A 22,841-nucleotide genomic window follows, 5' to 3' on the forward strand; every position below is an offset into this window, starting at 1 on the left:
ACGTTACGAAACAAATCCAAGCGTTTCACCTTGTTAGCGATTTAAGCCAAACATTTACAAACGTTACGAAACAAATGCAAACGTATAACCTTTTTAGCGATTTAAGCCAAACGTTTACAAACGTTAGAAAATAAAACCAAACTTTTAAAACATTACGATACAAATCCAAACATTTCACATTTTTAGCGATTTAAGACAAACGTTTACAGACGTTACGAAACAAAACCAAGCGTTTCACCTTTTTAGCAATTTAAGCCAAATGTAAACAAATATTACAAAACAAATCCAAGCATTTCATCTTTTTAGCAATTTTAGCCAAAAGGTTTACAAATGTTACGAAACATATCCAAGTGTTTCACCTTATTAGCGATTAAAGCCAAACGTTTAGAAACGTTTCGAAACAAATCCAAACGTTTCCCTTTTTAGCGATTTAAGCAAAACATCTAAAAAACATTACGAAACAAATCAAAATGTTTCACCTTTTTAACGATTTAAGTCAAATTTACAAACGTGACGAAACAAATCCAAACGTTACACCTTTTTAGATAAAATTTAAGCAAAACCATTACAAACATTACCAAACAAATCCAAACGTTTCACCGTTTTTGCGATTTAATCCGAACGTTTACAAACGTTACGAAACAAAACCAAACGTTTCACCTTTTTAGCAATTTAAGCCAAACGTTTACAAATGTTACGAAACAAATCCAAACGTTTCCCCCTTTTAGCGATTTAAGCCAAACGTTTAAAACATTACGGAACAAATCTAAACGTTTCACCTTTTTAGCGATTGAAGCCAAACGTATACAAACGTTACGAAACAAATCCAAACGTTTCCTTTTTTTAGCGAATTAAGCCAAACGTTTACAAAGGTTTTGAAATAAATCCAAATGTTTCACCATTTTACAAACGTTTACAAATGTTACGAAACAAATCCAAACGTTTACAAACGTTACCAAACAAATCCAAGCGTTTTACCTTTTTAGCAATTTAAGCGAAACGTTTACAAACGTTATGAAACAAATCCAAGCGTTTCACCTTTTTAGCAATTTAAGCAAAATTTTTAGAAATGTTACGAAACAAATCCAAATATTTCCCCTTTCAAATTCAAATGTTTCCCCTTTTTAGCGATTTAAGCCAAATGTTTACAAACGTTACAAAAAAAATCCAAACGTTTTACCTTTTTAGCGATTAAAGCAAAACGTTTACGAACGTTACGAAACAAATCCAAACGTTTTACCCTTTTAGCGATTTAAGCCAAACGTATACAAACGTTACTAAACAAATCCAAGCGTTTCACCTTTTTAGCAATTTAAGCCTAACGTTTAACCTTTTTAGCGATTTAAGCCAAACGTTTACAAACGTTACAAAATAAAACCAAACTTTTAAACATTACGAGACAAATCCAAACTTTTCACTTTTTTAGCGATTTAAGCCAAACGTTTACAGACGTTACGAAATAAAACCAAGCGTTTCACCTTTTTAGCAATTGAAGCCAAACGTTTACAAACATTACAAAACAACCTAAACCATAAACCCTAAAACCTAAACCCTAAACACTAAACCCTAAGCCCTAAACCCTAAGCCCAAACCCTAAACCCTAAGTGTTTCATCTTTTTAGCAATTTAAGCCAAAAGGTTTACAAATGTTACGAAACAAATCCAAGTGTTTCACCTTATTAGCAATCAAAGCACAACGTTTAGAAACGTTACGAAACAAATCCAAACGTTTCCCTTTTTTAGCGATTTAAGCCAAACGTTTGAAAAACGTTATGAAACAAATCCAAACGTTTCACCTTTTTAGCGATTTAAGCCAAACATTTACAAATGTTACGATACAAAACCAAACGTTTCACCTTTTGAGCGATTGAAGCCAAACGTATACAAACGTTACAAAACAAATCCAAAACGTTTCCCTTTTTTAGCGATTTAAGACAAACGTTTACAAAGATTTTGAAACAAATCCAAATGTTTCACCATTTTAGCGATTTAAGCGAAACGTTTACAAACGTTACGAAATAAATCCAAGCGTTTCACCTTTTTAGCAGCTTAAGCGAAACGTTTACAAACGAAACGAAACAAATCCAAGCGTTTCCCCTTTTTAGCAATTTAAGCCAAACATTTAGAAATGTTACGAAACAAATCCAAGCGTTTCCCCTTTCAAATCCAAACGTTTCCCCTTTTTAGCAATTTGAGCCAAATGTTTACAAACGTAACGAAACAAATCCAAACGTTTTACCTTTTTAGCGATTAAAGCCAAACTTTTACAAACGTTACGAAACAAATACAAACGTTTCACCCTTTTAGCGATTTCAGCCAAACGTTTACAAACGTTACGAAACAAATCTAAACATTTCACCTTTTCAGCAATTTAAACGAAATGTTTACAAAGGTTATGAAACAAATCCAAATGTTTAAACTTTTTATCAATTTGAGTCAAATGTTTACAAACGTTACGAAACAAATCCGAGAGTTGCACCTTTTTAGCAATTTAAGCCAAACGTTTACAAATGTTACGAAACAAATCCAAGCGTTTCACCTTTTTCGCAATTTAAGCCATACGTTTAGAAACGTTACGAAACAAATCCAAAAGTTTCACCTTTTTAGCGATTCAAGCCAAACGTTTACGAACGTTACGAAACAAATCCAAACGTTTCACCTTTTTAGCGATATAAGCCAAACATTTACAAAGGTTATGAAACAAATCAAAATGTTTCAACTTTTCAGCTATTTAAGCCACACGTTTAAAAACGTTACGAAAAATAACCAAACGTTTCACCTTTTTAGCGATTTAAGCCAAACGTTTACAAACGTTGCAAAACAAATCCAAACGTTTCACCTTTTTAGCGATTTAAGCCAAAAATTTACAAAAGTTACGAAACAAAAAAAAACTTTTAAAACATTACGAAACCAATCCAAACGTTTCACATTTTTAGCAATTTAAGCGAAACGTTTACAAACGTTATTAAACAAAACAAAACGTTTCCCCTTTTTAGCGATTTAAGGCAAACGTTTGCAACCGTTACGAAACAAACCCAAACGTTTTACCTTTTAAGCGATTTAAGCCAAACGTTTACAAACGTTACGAAACGAAACCAAACTTTTAAAACGTTACGAAACAAATCCAAACGTTTCACATTTTTAGCAATTTAAGCCAAACGTTTACAAACGTTACGAAACAAAGCCAAATGTTTCACCTTTTTAGCGATTTAAGCCAAACGTTTACAAACGTTACGAAACAATTCCAAAAGTTTCACCCTTTTTGAGATTTAAGCCAAACGTTTACAAACGTTACGAAACAAATCCAAACATTTCACCTTTTTAGAAATTTAAGCCAAACGTTGCAACTTTTAATCAATTTGAGTCAAATGTTTACAAACGTTACGAAACAAATCCAAGTGTTTCACCTTTTCAGCAAATTAAGCCAAACGTTTACAAACATTACAAAACAAATCCAAGCGTTTCACCTTTTTAGCTGTTTAAGTCAAACATTTACAAACATTTCGAAACAAATCCAAACGTTTCACCTTTTTATCAATTTAAGTCAAACATTTACAAACGTTACGAAACAAATCCAAACGTTTCACCTTTTTAGCGATTTAAGCCAAACGTTTACAAACGTTACGAAACAAATCCAAACGTTTCACCTTTTTAGCGATTTAAGCCAAACATGTACAAAGGTAATGAAAGAAATCCAAAAGTTCAACTTTTTAGTAATTTGAGTCAAACATTTACAAACGTTACGAAACAAATCCAACCGTTTCACCTTTTTAGCAATTTAAGCCAAACGTTTAGAAACATTACGAAACAAATCCAAATGTTTCACCTTTTTAGCAATTTAAGCCAAACGTTTACAAATGTTACGAAACAAATCCAAATGTTTCACCTTTTAAGCGATTTAAGCCAAACATTAAAAAAGATAATGAAACAAATCCAAAAGTTCAACTTTTTAGTAATTTGAGTCAAACGTTTACTAACGTTACGAAACAAATCCAACCGTTTCACCTTTTTAGCAATTTAAGCCAAACGTTTAGAAACGTTACGAAACAAATCCAAGCGTTTCACCTTTTTAGCAATTTAAGCCAAACGTTTACAAACGTTACGAAACAAAACTAAACGTTTCACCTTTTTAGCAATTTAAGCTAAACCTTTACAAACATTACAAAACAAATCCAAACGTTTCCCCATTTTACCGATTTAAGCCAAACGTTTAAAACATTACGGAACAAATCCAAACGTTTCACCTTTTTAGCGATTGAAGCCAAACGTATACAAACGTTACGAACCAAATCCAAACATTTCCCTTTTTTAGCGATTTAAGCCAAACGTTTACAAAGGTTTTGAAACAAATCCAAATATTTCACCATTTTAGCGATTTAAGCGAAACGTTTACAAACGAAATAAATCCAAGCGTTTCACCTTTTTAGCAGCTTAAGCGAAACGTTTACAAACGATACGAAACAAATCCAAGCGTTTCCCCTTTTTAGCAATTTAAACCAAACGTTTAGAAATGTTACGAAACAAATCCAAGCGTTTCCCCTTTCAAATCCAAATATTTCCCCTCTTTAGCAATTTGAGCCAAATGTTTACAAACGTTACGAAACAAATCCAAACGTTTCACCTTTTTAACGATTAAAGCCAAACGTTTACAAACGTTACGAAACAAATCCAAACGTTTCACCCTTTTAGCGATTTAAGCCAAACATTTACAAACGTTACGAAACAAATCCAAACATTTCACCTTTTTAGCGATTTAAACGAAACGTTTACAAAGGTTATGAAACAAATCCAAGCGTTTCACCTTTTTTGCAATTTAAGCCAAACGTTTACAAACGTTACGAAACAAATCTAAGCGTTTCAACTTTTTAGCAATTTAAGCCATACGTTTAGAAACGTTACGAAACAAATCCAAACGTTTCACCTTTTTAGCGATTTAAGCCAAACGTTTACGAACATTACCAAACAAAACTAAATGTTTCACCTTTTTAGCGATTTTAGCCAAACGTTTACAAATGCTACGAAACAAAACCAAACTTTTAAAACGCTACGAAACAAATCCAAACGTTTCATATTTTTAGCGTTTTAAGCCAAACGTTAACAAACATTATGAAACAAATCCAAACGTTTCACCTTTTTAGTGATTTAAGCCAAACGTTTACAAATGTTACGAAACAAATCCAAACGTTTCACCTTTTTAGCGATTTAAGCCAAACATTTACAAAGGTTATGAAACAAATCAAAATGTTTCAACTTTTCAGCTATTTAAGCCAAACGTTTAAAAACGTTACGAAACAAAACCAAACGTTTAACCTTTTTAGCGGATTAAGCCAAACGTTTACAAACGTTACAAAAAAAATCCAAACGTTTCGCCTTTGTAGCGATTTAAGCCAAACGTTTACAAACGTTACGAAACAAAAGAAAACTTTTAAAACATTACGAAACCATTCCAAACGTTTCACATTTTTAGCAATTTAAACCAAATGTTTACAAACATAACAAAACAAACCCAAACGTTTCACCTTTTTAGCGATTTAAGGCAAACGTTTGCAAACATTACGAAACAAATTCAAACATTTCACCTTTTTCGCGATTTAAGCCAAACGTTTACAAACGTTACGAAACGAAACCAAAATTTTAAAACATTACGAAACAAATCCAAACGTTTCACACTTTTAGCGACTTAAGCCAAACGTTTACAAACTTTACGAAACAAATCCAAACGTTTCCCATTTTTAGCGATTTATGCCAACCGTTTACAAACATTACGAAACAAATCCAAACGTTTCAATTTTTAGTGATTTAAGCCAAACATTTACAAACATTACGAAACAAATCCAAACGTTTCACCTTTTTAGCGCTTGAACCAAACATTTACAAAGTTTATGAAACAAATCCAAATATTTCTACTTTTTTGCAATTTGAGCCAAACGTTTACAAACGTTACGAAACAATTCTAAGCGTTTCACCTTTTTAGCTATTTTAGACAAACGTTTACAAACGTTAGGAAACAAATCCAAGCGTTTCCCCCTTTTTTGCAAATTAAGCCAAACATTTACAAACGTTAAGAAACAAATCAAAGCGTTTCGCCTTTTTAGCAATTTAAGCCAAACCTTTACAAACGTTACGAAACAAATCCAAACGTTTCATCTTTTTAGCGATTTAAGCCAAACGTTTGCAAACGTTACAAAACAAATACAAACATTTCAGATTTTTAGCGATTTAAGCCAAACGTTTACAGACGTTACGAAACAAAACCAAGCGTTTCATCATTTAAGTAATTTAAGCCAAACGTTTATAGACATTACAAAACAAATCCAAGCGTTTCACCTTTTTAGCTATTTAAGCCAAACGTTTACAAACGTTTCGAAAGAAATCCAAGCGTTTCACCTTTTTAGCAATTTAAGTCAAACGTTTACAAACAAACAAATCCAAACGTTTCACCTTTTTACCGATTTAAGCTAAACGTTTACAAACGTTACGAAACAAATCCAAACGTTTCACCTTTTTAGCGATTTAAGCAAAACATTTACAAAGGTAATGAAACAAATCCAAAAGTTTCAACTTTTTAGTAATTTGTGTCAAACGTTTACAAAAGTTACGAAACAAATATAAGCATTTCACCTTTTTAGCAATTTAAGCCAAATGTTTAGAAACGTTACGAAACAAATCCAAGTGTTTCACCTTTTTAGCAATTTAAGCAAAACGTTTACAAACTTTACGAAACAAATACAAACGTTTCAGCTTTTTAGCGATTTAAGCCAAACGTATACAAACGTTGCGAAACAAATCCAAACGTTTTACCTTTTTTGCGATTTAAGCCAAACGTTTAAAACGTATACAAACATTACCAAACAAATCCAAACGTTTCACCTTTTTTGCGATTTAATCCGAATGTTTACAAACATTACGAAACAAAACCAAACGTTTCACCTTTTTATCAATTTAAGCCAAACGTTTACAAATGTTACGAAACAAATCCAAACATTTCCCCATTTTAGCGATATAAGCCAAACGTTTAAAACATTACGGAACAAATCCAAACGTTTCACCTTTTTAACGATTGAAGCCAAACGTATACAAACGTTACGAAACAAATCCAAGCGTTTCATAAACTTTGTAAAAGAATCCCAATGTTTCCCCATTTTAGCGATTTAAGCAAAACGTTTACAAACGTTACGAAACAAATCCAAGCGTTTCACCTTTTTAGCAGCTTAAGCGAAACGTTTACAAACGTTACGAAACAGCGTTTCTCCTTTTTAGCAATTTAAGCCAAACCTTTAGAAATGTTACGAAACAAATCCAAGTATTTCCCGTTTCAAATCCAAACGTTTCCCCTTTTTAGCAATTTGAGCCAAATGTTTACAAACGTTAGGAAACAAATCCAAACGTTTTACCTTTTTAGCGATGAAAGCCAAACGTTTACAAACGTTACGAAAAAAATCCAAACGTTTCACCCTTTTAGCAATTTAAGCCAAACCTTTACAAATGTTACGAAAAAATCCAAACATTTTACCTTTTTAGCGATTTAAGCCAAACGTATACAAAGTTTATGAAACAAATCCAAATGTTTCAACTTTTTATCAATTTGAGTCAAAAGTTTATAAACGTTACGAAACAAATCCAAGCGTTTAACCTTTTTATCAATTTAAGCGAAACGTTTACAAACATTACAAAACAAATCCAACCTTTTTAGCTATTTAAGCCAAACGTTTACAAACGTTTCGAAACAAATCCAAGCGTTTAACCTTTTTAGTAATTTAAGTCAAACGTTTACAAACGTTACGAAAAAAATCCAAACGTTTTCCCTTTTAGCGATTTAAGCCAGACGTTTACAAACGTTACGAAACAAATCCAAATGTTTCACCATTTTAACGATTTAAGCCAAACATTTACAAAGTTAATTAAACAAATCCAAAAGTTTCAACTTTTTAGTAATTTGAGTCAAACGTATACAAACGTTATGAAATAAATCCAAGCGTTTCCCCTTTTTTGCAATTTAAGCCAAACATTTAGAAACGTTACGAAACAAATCCAAACGTTTCACCTTTTTAGCAATTTAAGCCAAACGTTTACAAACGTTACGAAACAAATCAAAACGTTTCAGCTTTTTAGCGATTTAAGCCAAACGTTTACAAACGTTACGAAACCAATCCAAACGTTTCATCTTTTTAGCGATTTAAACCAAACGTTTACAAACATTACCAAACAAATCCAAACGTTTCACCTTTTTGGCGATTTAATCTGAACGTTTACAAACATTACGAAACAAAACCAAGCCTTTCACCTTTTTAGCAATTTAAGCCAAATGTTTACATATGTTACGAAACAAATCGAAATGTTTCCCCATTTTAGCGATTTAAGCCAAACGTTTAAAACATTATGGAACAAATCCAAACGTTTCAGCTTTTTAGCGATTGAAGCCAAACGTATACAAACGTTACGAAAAAAATCCAAACGTTTCCCTTTTTTAGCGATTTAAGCCAAACGTTTACAAAGTTTATGAAACAAATCAAAATGTTTCAACTTTTTAGCTATTTGAGCCAAACGTTTACAAACATTACGAAACAAATCCAAGTGTTTCACCTTTTTAGCAATTTCAGCCAAACGTTTACAATCGTTACGAAACAAATCCAAACGTTTCACCTTTTTAGCAATTTAAGCCAAACGTTTACAAACGTTACAAAACAAATCAAAACGTTTCCGCTTTTTAGCGATTTAAGCCAAACGTTTACAAACGTTACGAAACCAATCCAAACGTTTCATCTTTTTAGCGATTTAAGCCAAACGTTTACAAACATTACCAAACAAATCCAAACGTTTCACCTTTTTGGCGATTTAATCCGAACGTTTACAAACATTACGAAACAAAACCAAGCCTTTCAACTTTTTAGCAATTTAAGCCAAACGTTTACAAATGTTACGAAACAAATCGAAACGTTTCCCCATTTTAGCGATTTAAGCCAAACGTTTAAAACATTATGGAACAAATCCAAACGTTTCAGCTTTTTAGCGATTGAAGCCAAACGTATACAAACGTTACGAAAAAAATCCAAACGTTTCCCTTTTTTTAGTGATTTAAGCCAAACGTTTACAAAGTTTATGAAACAAATCAAAATGTTTCAACTTTTTAGCTATTTGAGCCAAACGTTTACAAATATTACGAAACAAATCCAAGTGTTTCATCTTTTTAGCAATTTCAGCAAAACGTTTACAATCGTTATGAAACAAATCCAAACGTTTCGAAACAAAACCTTTTGAGCAATATAAGCCAAACGTTATGGAACAAATCCAAACATTTCCCCTTTTTATCGATTTAAGCCAAACGTTTACAAATGTTACTAAACAAAATCAAACGTTTAAAACGTTACGTAACAAATCCAAATATTTCACATTTTTAGCGATTTATGACAAACCTTTACAAATGTTCCAAAATAAATCCAAGCGTTTCACCTTTTTAGTAATTTAAGGCAAACGTTTACAATTGTTACAAAACAAATCCAAGTGTTTCACCTTTTTAGCAATTCAAGCCAAACGTTTACAAACATTACAAAACAAATCCAAATGTTTAACCTTTTTAGCGATTGAAGCCAAACGTTTATAAACGTTAAGAAATAAAACCAAATGTTTCCCTTTTTTACCGATTTATGCCAAACATTTACAAACTTTACAAAACAAATCCAAACGTTTCACCTTTTTAGCGATTTAAGCCAAACGTTTACAAACGTTACGAAACAAAACCAAACTTTTAAAACATTACGAAACAAATCCAAACGTTTCATATTTTTAGCAACTTAAGCGAAACGTTTACAAACTTTACAAAACAAATTCAAACGTTTCACATTTTTAGCGATTTAAGCCAAACGTTTACAAACGTTACGAAATAAATCCAAACGTTTCAACTTTTTAGCGATTTAAGCCAAACATTTACAAAGGTTATGAAACAAATCCAAATGTTTCAACGTTTTAGCAATTTGAGCCAAACGTTTACAAACATTATGAAACAAATCCATGCGTTTCACCTTTTACCAATTTTAGAGAAACGTTTACAAACGTTAGGAAACCAATCCAAGCGTTTCCCCTTTTTTTTAATTTAAGCCAAACGTTTACAAACGTTACGAAACAAATCCAAGCGTTTCACCTTTTTAGCGATTTAAGCCAAACATTTACAAACGTTACGAAACAAATCCAAACGTTTAACCTTTTTAGCGATTTAAGCCATACGTTTACAAACGTTACAAAATAAAACAAAACTTTTAAAACATCACGAGACAAATTCAAACATTTCACATTTTTAGCGATTTAAGCCAAACGTTTACAGACGTTACGAAACAAAACCAAGCATTTCACGTTTTTAGCAATTTAAGCCAAACGTTGACAAACATTACAAAACAAATCCAAGCGTTTCATCTTTTTAGAAATCTAAGCCAAAAGGTTTACAAATGTTACGAAAGAAATCCAAGTGTTTCACCTTATTAGCGATTAAAGCCAAACGTTTAGAAACGTTACGAAACAAATCCGAACGTTTCTCTTTTTTTGCGATTTAAGCCAAACGTTTAAAAAACGTTACAAAACAAATCCAAATGTTTCACCTTTTTAGCGATTTAAGCTAAACGTTTACAAACGTTACGAAACAAATCCAAATGTTTCACCTTTTTAGCAATTTAAGCAATACCATTACAAACAATACCAAACAAATCCAAACATTTCATTGTTTTTGCTATTTAATCCTAACGTTTACAAATGTTACGAAACAAAACAAAAAGTTTCACCCTTTTAGTAATTTAAGCCAAACGTTTAAAAATGTTACGAAACAAATCTAAACGTTTCCCCATTTTAGTGATTTTAGCCAAACATTTAAAACATTACGGAACAAATTCAAACGTTTCACCTTTTTAGCGATTGAAGCCAAACGTTGCAAACGTTACGAAACAAATCCAAATGTTTCCCCTTTTTTAGCGATTTAAGCCAAACGTTTACAAAGATTTTGAAACAAATCCAAATGTTTCACCATTTTATCGATTTAAGCCAAACGTTTACAAACGTTACGAAACAAATCCAAGCGTTTCACCTTTTTAGCAGCTTAAGCGAAACGTTTACAAACGTTACGAAACAAACCCAAGCGTTTCACCTTTTTAGCAATTTAAGCCAAACTTTTAGAAATGTTACGAAACAAATCCAAGTATTCCCCTTTCAAATCCAAATGTTTCCCCTTTTTAGCGATATAAGCCAAATGTTTGCAAACGTTGCGAAACATATCCGAACGTTTTACCTTTTTAGCGATTAAAGCAAAACGTTTACAAACGTTACGAAACAAATCCAAACGTTTCACCCTTTTAGCGATTTAAGCCAAACGTTTACAAACGTTACTAAACAAATCCAAGTGTTTCACCTTTTTAGCAATTTAAGCCAAACGTTTACAAACGTTACGAAACAGATCCAAGCGTTTCACCTCTTTAGCAATTTAAGCCATACATTTACAAATGTTCCGAAACAAATCCAAACGTTTCACCTTTTTAGCGATTTAAGCCAAACGTTTATAAACGTTACCAAACAAAACCAAATGTTTCACCTTTTTACCGATTTAAGCCAAACGTTTACCAATGTTACGAAACAAAACCAAACTTTCAAAACGTTATGAAACAAATCCAAACATTTCACATTTTTAGCAATTTAAGCCAAACGTTTCACATTTTTAGATATTTAAGCCAAACGTTTACAAACGTTACGAAACAAATCCAAACATTTCACATTTTTAGCGATATAAGCCAAACATTTACAAACGTTACGAAACAAATCCAAACGTTTCACCTTTTTACCGATTTAAGCCAAACATTTACAAAGGTTAAGAAACAAATCCAAATGTTTCAACTTTTTAGCAATTTGAGCCAAACGTTTACAAACGTTACGAAACAAATCCAAGCATTTCACCTTTTCAGCAATTTCAGAGAAACGTTTTCAAACGTTAGGAAACAAATCCAAGAGTTTCACCTTTTTAGCAATTTAAGCCAAACGTTTACAAACGATACGAAACAAATCCAAGCGTTTCACCTTTTTAGCAATTTAAGCCAAACGTTTACAAACGGTACGAAACAAAACCAAACGTTTCACCTTTTTAGCGATTTAATCCAAATGTTTACAACCGTTACGAAACAAATCTAAACGTTTCACCTTTTTAGCAATTTAAGCCAAAAGTTATGGAACAAATCCAAACGTTTCACCTTTTTAGCGATTTAAGCCAAACGTTTACAAATGATACGAAACAAAATCAAACGTTTAAAACGTTACGAAACAAATCCAAATATTTCACATTTTTAGCGATTTAAGCCAAACCTTTACAAATGTCCAAAACAAATCCAAGCGTTTCACCTTTTTAGTAATTTAAGCCAAACGTTTACAATTGTTACGAAACAAATCCAAGTGTTTCACCTTTTTAGCAGTTCAAGCTAAACGTTTACAAACATTACGAAACAAATCCAAATGTTTCACCTTTTTAGGGATTTAAGCCGAACGTTTACAAACGTTACGAAACAAATCCAAACGTTTCACCATATAAGCGATTTAAGCCAAAAATTTACAAAAGTTACTAAACAAAACAAAACTTTTAAAACATTACGAAACCAATCCAAACGTTTCACAATTTTTGCAATTTAAGCCAAACCTTTCTAAACTTTACGAAACAAATCCAAACGTTTCTCATTTTTAGGGATTTAAACCAAACGTTTACAAACGTTACGAAACAAATCCAAAGGTTTCACCTTGTTAGCTATTTAAGCCAAAAATTTACAAACGCTACGAAAGAAATCCAAACGTTTCACCTTTTTAGCAATTGAAGCCAAACATTTACAAAGGTTATGAAACAAATCAAAACGTTTCAAATTTTTAGCAATTTAAGCCAAACGTATACAAACATTACGAAAAAAATCTAAACGTTTCACCTCTTTAGCGATTTAAGCCAAACGTTAACAAACATTACGAAACAAATCCAAAAGTTTCACCTTTTTAGCGATTTAAGCCAAACATTTACAAAGGTTATGAAAAAAATCCAAATGTTTCAACTTTTTAGGAATTTGAGCCAAACATTTACAAACATTATGAAACAAATCCAAGAGTTTCACCTTTTTAGCAATTTAAGCCAAACGTTTACAAACGATACGAAACAAATCCAAGCGTTTCACCTTTTTAGCAATTTAAGCCAAACGTTTACAAACGGTACGAAACAAAACCAAACGTTTCCCCTTTTTAGTGATTTAAGCCAAATGTTTACAACTGTTACGAAACAAAACCAAACTTTTTAAACGTTACGAAACATATCCAAACGTTTCACTTTTTTAGCGATTTAAGCCAAACGTTTACAAATGTTACGAAACAAAATCAAATGTTTAAAATGTTACGAAACAAATCCAAACATTTCACATTTTTAGCGAGTTAAGCCAAACGTTTACAAACGTTACAAAACAAATCCAAACGTTTCACCTTTTTAGCGATTTAAGCCAAACATTTACAAACGTTACGAAACAAATCCAAACGTTTCACCTTTTTAGCAATTGAAGCCAAACATTTACATAAGGTTATGAAACAAATCACAATTTTGCAACTTTTTAGCAATTTGAGTTAATCGTTTCGAAACGTTACGAAACAAATCCAACCGATTCACCTATTTAGCAATTTCAGACAAATGTTTACAAATGTTAGGAAACAAATCCAAGCGTTTCATCTTTTTAGCAATTTAAGCCAAACGTTTACAAACGTTATGAAACAAATCCAAGCGTTTCACCTTGTTAGCGATTTAAGCCAAACGTTTACAAACGTTACGAAACAAATCCAAACGTTTAACCTTTTTAGTGATTTAAGCCAAACGTTTACAAACGTTACAAAATAAATCCAAACTTTTAAAACATTACGAGACAAATCCAAAGATTTCACATTTTTAGCGATTTAAGCCAAACATTTACAGACGTTACGAAACAAAACCAAACGTTTCACCTTTTTAGCAATTTACGCCAAACGTTTAAAAACATTACAAAACAAATCCAAGCGTTTCATCTTTTTAGCAATTTAAGCCAAAAGGTTTACAAATGTTACGAAACATATCCAATTGTTTCACCTTATTAGCGATTAAAGCCAAACGTTTAGAAACGTTTCGAAACAAATCCAAACATTTCCCTTTTTAGCGATTTAAGCCAAACATCTAAAAAACGTTACGAACCAAATCCAAATGTTTCACTTTTTAGCGATTTAAGTCAAACATTTACAAACGTGACGAAACAAATCCAAACGTTACACCTTTTTAGCAAAAATTTAAGCAAAACCATTACAAACATTACAAAACAAATCCAAACGTTTCACCGTTTTTGCGATTTAATCCGAACGTTTACAAACGTTACGAAACAAAACCAAACGTTTCACCTTTTAGCAATTTAAGCCAAACGTTTACAAATGTTACGAAACAAATCCAAACGTTTACCCATTTTAGCGATTTAAGCCAAACGTTTAAAACATTACGGAACAAATCTAAACGTTTGAACTTTTTAGCGATTGAAGCCAAACGTATACAAACGTTACGAAACAAATCCAAATGTTTCCTTTTTAAAGCGAATTAAGCCAAACGTTTACAAAGGTTTTGAAATAAATCCAAATGTTTCACTATTTTAGCAATTTAAGCCAAACGTTTACAAACGTTACGAAACAAATCCAAGCGTTTCACCTTTTTAGCATCTTAAGCGAAGCGTTTACAAACGTTATGAAACAAATCCAAGCGTTTCACCTTTTTAGCAATTTAAGCAAAAAAATTAGAAATGTTACGAAACAAATCCAAGTATTTCCCCTTTCAAATCCAAATGTTTCCCCTTTTTAGCGATTTAAGCCAAATGTTTACAAACGTTACAAAAAAAATCCAAACGTTTTACCTTTTTAGCGATTAAATCAAAACGTTTACGAACGTTACGAAACAAATCCAAACGTTTCACCCTTTTAGCGATTTAAGCCAAACGTTTACAAACGTTACTAAACAAATCCAAGCGTTTCACCTTTTTAGCAATTTAAGCCTAACGTTTCACCTTTTTAGCGATTTAAGCCAAACGTTTACAAACGTTACAAATTAAAACCAAACTATTAAAACATTACGAGACAAATCCAAACTTTTCACCTTTTTAGCGATTTAAGCCAAACGTTTACAGACGTTACGAAACAAAACCAAGCGTTTCACCTTTTTAGCAATTTAAGCCAAACGTTTACAAACATTACAAAACAAATCCAAGCGTTTCATCTTTTTAGCAATTTAAGCCAAAAGGTTTACAAATGTTACGAAACAAATCCAAACGTTTCACCTTTTTAGCGATTTAAGGCAAACGTTTACAAACGTTACGAAACAAATCCAAACGTTTCACCCTGTTAGCGATTTAAGCCAAACGTTTACAAACGTTACGAAACAAAACCAAACATTTCACCTTTTTAGGGATTGAAGCCAAACGTTTCAACTTTTAATCAATTTGAGTCAAATGTTTAGAAACGTTACGAAACAAATCCAAGTGTTTCACCTTTTCAGCAATTTAAGCCAAACGTTTACAAACATTACAAAACAAATCCAAGCGTTTCACCTTTTTATCTATTTAAGCCAAACATTTACAAACGTTTCGAAACAAATCCAAGCGTTTCACCTTTTTATCAATTTAAGTCAAACATTTACAAACGTGAGGAAACAAATCCAAACGTTTCACCTTTTTAGCGATTTAAGCCAAACGTTTACAAACGTTACGAAACAAATCCAAACGTTTCACCTTTTTAGCGATTTAAGCCAAAACATGTACAAAGGTAATGAAACAAATCCAAAAGTTCAACTTTTTAGTAATTTGAGTCAAACATTTACAAACGTTACGAAACAAATCCAACCGTTTCACCTTTTTAGCAATTTAAGCCAAACGTTTACAAATGTGACGAAACAAATCCAAACATTACACCTTTTTAGCAAAAATTTAAGCAAAACCATTACAAACATTACCAAACAAATCCAAACGTTTCACCGTTTGTGCGATTTAATCCGAACGTTTATAAACGTTACGAAATAAAACCAAACGTTTCTGCTTTTTAGCAATTTAAGCCAAACGTTTGCAAACGTTACGAAACAAACCCAAACGTTTAACCTTTTTAGCGATTTAAGCCAAACGTTTACAAACGTTACGAAATGAAACCAAACTTTTAATACGTTTCGAAACAAATCCAAACGTTTCACATTTTTAGCAATTTAAGCCAAACGTTTACAAACGTTACGAAACAAAACCAAATGTTTCACCATTTTAGCGATTTTAGCCAAACGTTGACAAACGTTCGAAAAAAATCCAAACATTTCACCTTTTTAGAGATTTAAGCCAAATGTTGCAACTTTTAATCAATTTGAGTCAAATGTTTACAAATGTTACGAAACAAATCCAAGTGTTTCACCTTTTCAGCAATTTAAGCCAAACGTTTACAAACATTACAAAACAAATCCAAGCGTTTCACCTTTTTAGTTGTTTAAGTCAAACATTTACAAACGTTTCGAAACAAATCCAAGTGTTTCACCTTTTTATCAATTTAAGTCAAACATTTACAAACGTGACGAAAGAAATCCAAACGTTTCACCTTTTTAGCGATTTAAGCCAAACGTTTATAAACGTTACGAAACAAATCCAAATGTTTCACATTTTTAACGATTTAAGCCAAACATGTACAAAGGTAATGAAACAAATCCAAAAGTTCAACTTTTTAGTAATTTGAGTCAAACATTTACAAACGTTACGAAACAAATCCAACTGTTTCACCTTTTTAGCAATTTAAGCCAAACGTTTACAAACGTGACGAAACAAATCCAAACGTTACACCTTTTTAGCAAAAATTTAATCCAAACATGTACAAAGGTTACCAAACAAATCCAAACGTTTCACCGTTTTTGCGATTTAATCTGAACGTTTACAAACGTTACGAAACAAAACTAAACGTTTCACCTTTTTAGCAATTTAAGCCAAACGTTTGCAAACGTTACGAAAAAAACCCAAACTGTTAACCCTTTTAGCGATTTAAGCCAAACGTTTACAAACGTTACGAAACGAAACCAAACTTTTAAAATGTTATGAAACAAATTCAAACGTTTCACATTTTTAGCAATTTAAGCCAAACGTTTACAAACGTTACGAAACAAAACCAAATGTTTCACCTTTTTAGCGATTTAAGCCAAACGTTTACAAACGTTACGAAAAAAATCCAAAAGTTTCACTCTTTTAGAGATTTAAGCCAAACGTTGACAAACGTTACGAAACAAATCCAAACATTTCACCATTCTAGAGATTTAAGCCAAATGTTGCAACTTTTAATCAATTTGAGTCAAATGTTTACAAACGTTACGAAAGAAATCCAAATGTTTCACCTTTTCAGCAATTTAGGCCAAACGTTTACAAACATTACAAAACAAATCCAAGCGTTTCACCTTTTTAGCTGTGTAAGTCAAACATTTACAAACGTTTCGAAACAAATCCAAGCGTTTCACCTTTTTATCAATTTAAGTCAAACATTTACAAACGTGACGAAACAAATCCAAACGTTTCACCTTTTTAGCGATTTAAGCGAAACGTTTACAAACGTTAAGAAACAAATCCAAACGTTTCACCTTTTTAGTGATTTAAGCCAAACATGTACAAAGGTAATGAAACAAATCCAAAAGTTCAACTTTTTAGTAATTTGAGTCAAACATTTACAAACATTACGAAACAAATCCAACTGTTTCACCTTTTTAGCAATTTAAGCCAAACGTTTAGAAATATTACGAAACAAATCCAAGTGTTTCACCTTTTTAGCAATTTAAGCCAAACGTTTACAAATGTTAAGAAACAAATCCAAACGTTTCACCTTTTTAGCGATTTAAGCCAAACATTAAAAATGATAATGAAACAAATCCAAAAGTTCAATTTTTTAGTAATTTGAGTCAAACGTTTACAAACGTTACGAAACAAATCCAACCGTTTCACCTTTTTAGCAATTTAAGCCAAACGTTTAGAAACGTTACGAAACAAATCCAAGCGTTTCACCTTTTTAGCAATTTAAGCCAAACGTTTACAAACGTTACGAAACAAAACTAAACGTTTCCCCTTTTTTGCAATTTAAGCCAAACGTTTACAAACGTTACAAAACAAATCCAAACATTTCCCTTTTTTAGCGATTTAAGCCAAACGTTTACAAAGGTGATGAAACAAATCCAAATATTTCACCATGTTAGCGATTTAAGCGAAACGTTTACAAACGTTGCGAAATAAATCCAAGCATTTCACCTTTTTAGCAGCTTAAGCGAAACGTTTACAAACGATACAAAACAAATCCAAGCGTTTCCTCTTTTTAGCAATTTAAGCCAAACGTTTAGAAATGTTACGAAACAAATCCAAGCGTTTCCCCTTTCAAATCCAAACATTTCCCCTCTTTAGCAATTTGAGCCAAATGTTTACAAATGTTACGAAACAAATCGAAACGTTTTACCTTTTTAGCGATTAAAGCCAAACGTTTACAAACGTTACGAAACAAATCCAAACGTTTCACCCTTTTAGCGATTTAAGGCAAACATTTACAAACGTTACGAAACAAATCCAAACATTTCACCTTTTTAGCGATTTAAACGAAACGTTTACAAAGGTTATGAAACAAATCCAAGCGTTTCATCTTTTTAGCAATTTAAGCCAAACGTTTACAAACGTTACAAAACAAATCCAAACGTTTCCCCTTTTTAGCAATTTAAGCCATACGTTTAGAAACATTACGAAACAAATCCAAACGTTTCCCCTTTTTAGCGATTTAAGCCAAACGTTTACGAACATTACCAAACAAAACTAAATGTTTCACCTTTTTAGCGATTTAAGCCAAACGTTTACAAATGCTACGAAACAAAATTAAAAGTTTAAAACGTTACGAAACAAATCCAAACGTTTCATATTTTTAGCGATTTAAGCCAAATGTTAACAAACATTATGAAACAAATCCAAACGTTTCTCCTTTTTAGTGATTTAAGCCAAACGTTTACAAACGTTACGAAACAAATCCAAACATTTCACCTTTTTAGCGATTTAAGCCAAACATTTACAAAGGTTATGAAACAAATCAAAATGTTTCAACTTTTAAGCTATTTAAGCCAAACGTTTAAAACCGTTACGAAACAAAACCAAACGTTTAACCTTTTTAGCAGTTTAAGTCAAACGTTTACAAACGTTACAAAAAAAAATCCAAACGTTTCACCTTTTTGGCGATTTAAGCCAAAAATTTACAAAAGTTACTAAACAAAAGAAAACTTTTAAAACATTACGAAACCAATTCAAACGTTTCACATTTTTAGCAATTTAAGCCAAATGTTTACAAACGTAACGAAACAAACCCAAATGTTTCACCTTTTTAGCGATTTAAGCCAAACGTTTGCAAACGTTACGAAACAAACCCAAACGTTTCGCCTTTTTAGCGATTTAAGCCAAACGTTTGCAAACGTTACGAAACAAATCCAAACGTTTCACCTTTTTAGCGATTTAAGCCAAACGTTTACAAACGTTACGAAACGAAACCAAAATTTTAAAACGTTACGAAACAAATCCAAACGTTTCACATTTTTAGCGACTTAAACCAAACGTTTACAAACTTTACGAAACAAATCCAAACGTTTCACATTTTTAGCGATTTATGCCAACCGTTTACAAACATTACGAAACAAATCCAAACGTTTCAATTTTTAGCGATTTAAGCCAAACATTTACAAACATTCCGAAACAAATCCAAACGTTTCACGTTTTTAGCGCTTGAACCAAACATTTACAAAGGTTATGAAACAAATCCAAATATTTCTACTTTTTAGCAATTTGAGCCAAACGTTTACAAACGTTACGAAACAATTCCAAGCGTTTCACCTTTTTAGCAATTTTAGACAAACGTTTACAAACGTTAGGAAACAAATCCAAGCGTTTCCCCTTTTTTGTAATTTAAGCAAAACGTTTACAAACGTTAAGAAACAAATCAAAGCGTTTCGCCTTTTTAGCAATTTAAGCCAAACATTTACAAACGTTACGAAACAAATCCAAACGTTTCATCTTTTTAGCGATTTAAGCCAAACGTTTGCAAACGTTACAAAACAAATCCAAACGTTTAAACTTTTTAGCGATTTAAGCCAAACGTCTACAAACATTATAAAACAAAAACAAATAAAACATTACGAGACAAATCCAAACATTTCACATTTTTAGCGATTTAAGCCAAACGTTTACAGACATTACGAAACAAAACCAAGCATTTCACCTTTTTAGCTGTGTAAGTCAAACATTTACAAACGTTTCGAAACAAATCCAAGCGTTTCACCTTTTTATCAATTTAAGTCAAACATTTACAAACGTGACGAAACAAATCCAAACGTTTCACCTTTTTAGCGATTTAAGCGAAACGTTTACAAACGTTAAGAAACAAATCCAAACGTTTCACCTTTTTAGTGATTTAAGCCAAACATGTACAAAGGTAATGAAACAAATCCAAAAGTTCAACTTTTTAGTAATTTGAGTCAAACATTTACAAACATTACGAAACAAATCCAACTGTTTCACCTTTTTAGCAATTTAAGCCAAACGTTTAGAAATATTACGAAACAAATCCAAGTGTTTCACCTTTTTAGCAATTTAAGCCAAACGTTTACAAATGTTAAGAAACAAATCCAAACGTTTCACCTTTTTAGCGATTTAAGCCAAACATTAAAAATGATAATGAAACAAATCCAAAAGTTCAATTTTTTAGTAATTTGAGTCAAACGTTTACAAACGTTACGAAACAAATCCAACCGTTTCACCTTTTTAGCAATTTAAGCCAAACGTTTAGAAACGTTACGAAACAAATCCAAGCGTTTCACCTTTTTAGCAATTTAAGCCAAACGTTTACAAACGTTACGAAACAAAACTAAACGTTTCCCCTTTTTTGCAATTTAAGCCAAACGTTTACAAACGTTACAAAACAAATCCAAACATTTCCCTTTTTTAGCGATTTAAGCCAAACGTTTACAAAGGTGATGAAACAAATCCAAATATTTCACCATGTTAGCGATTTAAGCGAAACGTTTACAAACGTTGCGAAATAAATCCAAGCATTTCACCTTTTTAGCAGCTTAAGCGAAACGTTTACAAACGATACAAAACAAATCCAAGCGTTTCCTCTTTTTAGCAATTTAAGCCAAACGTTTAGAAATGTTACGAAACAAATCCAAGCGTTTCCCCTTTCAAATCCAAACATTTCCCCTCTTTAGCAATTTGAGCCAAATGTTTACAAATGTTATGAAACAAATCGAAACGTTTTACCTTTTTAGCGATTAAAGCCAAACGTTTACAAACGTTACGAAACAAATCCAAACGTTTCACCCTTTTAGCGATTTAAGGCAAACATTTACAAACGTTACGAAACAAATCCAAACATTTCACCTTTTTAGCGATTTAAACGAAACGTTTACAAAGGTTATGAAACAAATCCAAGCGTTTCATCTTTTTAGCAATTTAAGCCAAACGTTTACAAACGTTACAAAACAAATCCAAACGTTTCCCCTTTTTAGCAATTTAAGCCATACGTTTAGAAACATTACGAAACAAATCCAAACGTTTCCCCTTTTTAGCGATTTAAGCCAAACGTTTACGAACATTACCAAACAAAACTAAATGTTTCACCTTTTTAGCGATTTAAGCCAAACGTTTACAAATGCTACGAAACAAAATCAAACTTTTAAAACGTTACGAAACAAATCCAAACGTTTCATATTTTTAGCGATTTAAGCCAAATGTTAACAAACATTATGAAACAAATCCAAACGTTTCACCTTTTTAGTGATTTAAGCCAAACGTTTACAAACGTTACGAAACAAATCCAAACATTTCACCTTTTTAGCGATTTAAGCCAAACATTTACAAAGGTTATGAAACAAATCAAAATGTTTCAACTTTTAAGCTATTTAAGCCAAACGTTTAAAACCGTTACGAAACAAAACCAAACGTTTAACCTTTTTAGCAGTTTAAGTCAAACGTTTACAAACGTTACAAAAAAAAATCCAAACGTTTCACCTTTTTGGCGATTTAAGCCAAAAATTTACAAAAGTTACTAAACAAAAGAAAACTTTTAAAACATTACGAAACCAATTCAAACGTTTCACATTTTTAGCAATTTAAGCCAAATGTTTACAAACGTAACGAAACAAACCCAAATGTTTCACCTTTTTAGCGATTTAAGGCAAACGTTTGCAAACGTTACGAAACAAATCCAAACGTTTCGCCTTTTTAGCGATTTAAGCCAAACGTTTGCAAACGTTACGAAACAAATCCAAACGTTTCACCTTTTTAGCGATTTAAGCCAAACGTTTACAAACGTTACGAAACGAAACCAAAATTTTAAAACGTTACGAAACAAATCCAAACGTTTCACATTTTTAGCGACTTAAACCAAACGTTTACAAACTTTACGAAACAAATCCAAACGTTTCACATTTTTAGCGATTTATGCCAACCGTTTACAAACATTACGAAACAAATCCAAACGTTTCAATTTTTAGCGATTTAAGCCAAACATTTACAAACATTCCGAAACAAATCCAAACGTTTCACGTTTTTAGCGCTTGAACCAAACATTTACAAAGGTTATGAAACAAATCCAAATATTTCTACTTTTTAGTAATTTGAGCCAAACGTTTACAAACGTTACGAAACAATTCCAAGTGTTTCACCTTTTTAGCAATTTTAGACAAACGTTTACAAACGTTAGGAAACAAATCCAAGCGTTTCCCCTTTTTTGTAATTTAAGCAAAACGTTTACAAACGTTAAGAAACAAAT

The 22,841-nt window shown here is 31.9% G+C and overlaps 1 protein-coding gene across 1 annotated transcript in view; it reads right to left on the minus strand.

Moving 5' to 3' along the window:
• Nucleotides 1–1,512: 1,512 nt before the first annotated feature.
• LOC126656930 (photosystem I P700 chlorophyll a apoprotein A2-like) overlaps nucleotides 1,513–22,841 on the minus strand; it is a 23,962-nt gene continuing 2,633 nt past the window's right edge. Inside the window, exon 2 of the mRNA XM_050351554.1 lies at nucleotides 1,513–1,524. Within this exon, the coding sequence (XP_050207511.1) occupies nucleotides 1,513–1,524 (12 nt within the window). The remainder of the gene's footprint in view (nucleotides 1,525–22,841) is intronic.

Source organism: Mercurialis annua, linkage group LG7 (assembly GCF_937616625.2).
Source record: "Mercurialis annua linkage group LG7, ddMerAnnu1.2, whole genome shotgun sequence".
NCBI classification, from domain to species: Eukaryota; Viridiplantae; Streptophyta; class Magnoliopsida; order Malpighiales; family Euphorbiaceae; genus Mercurialis; species Mercurialis annua.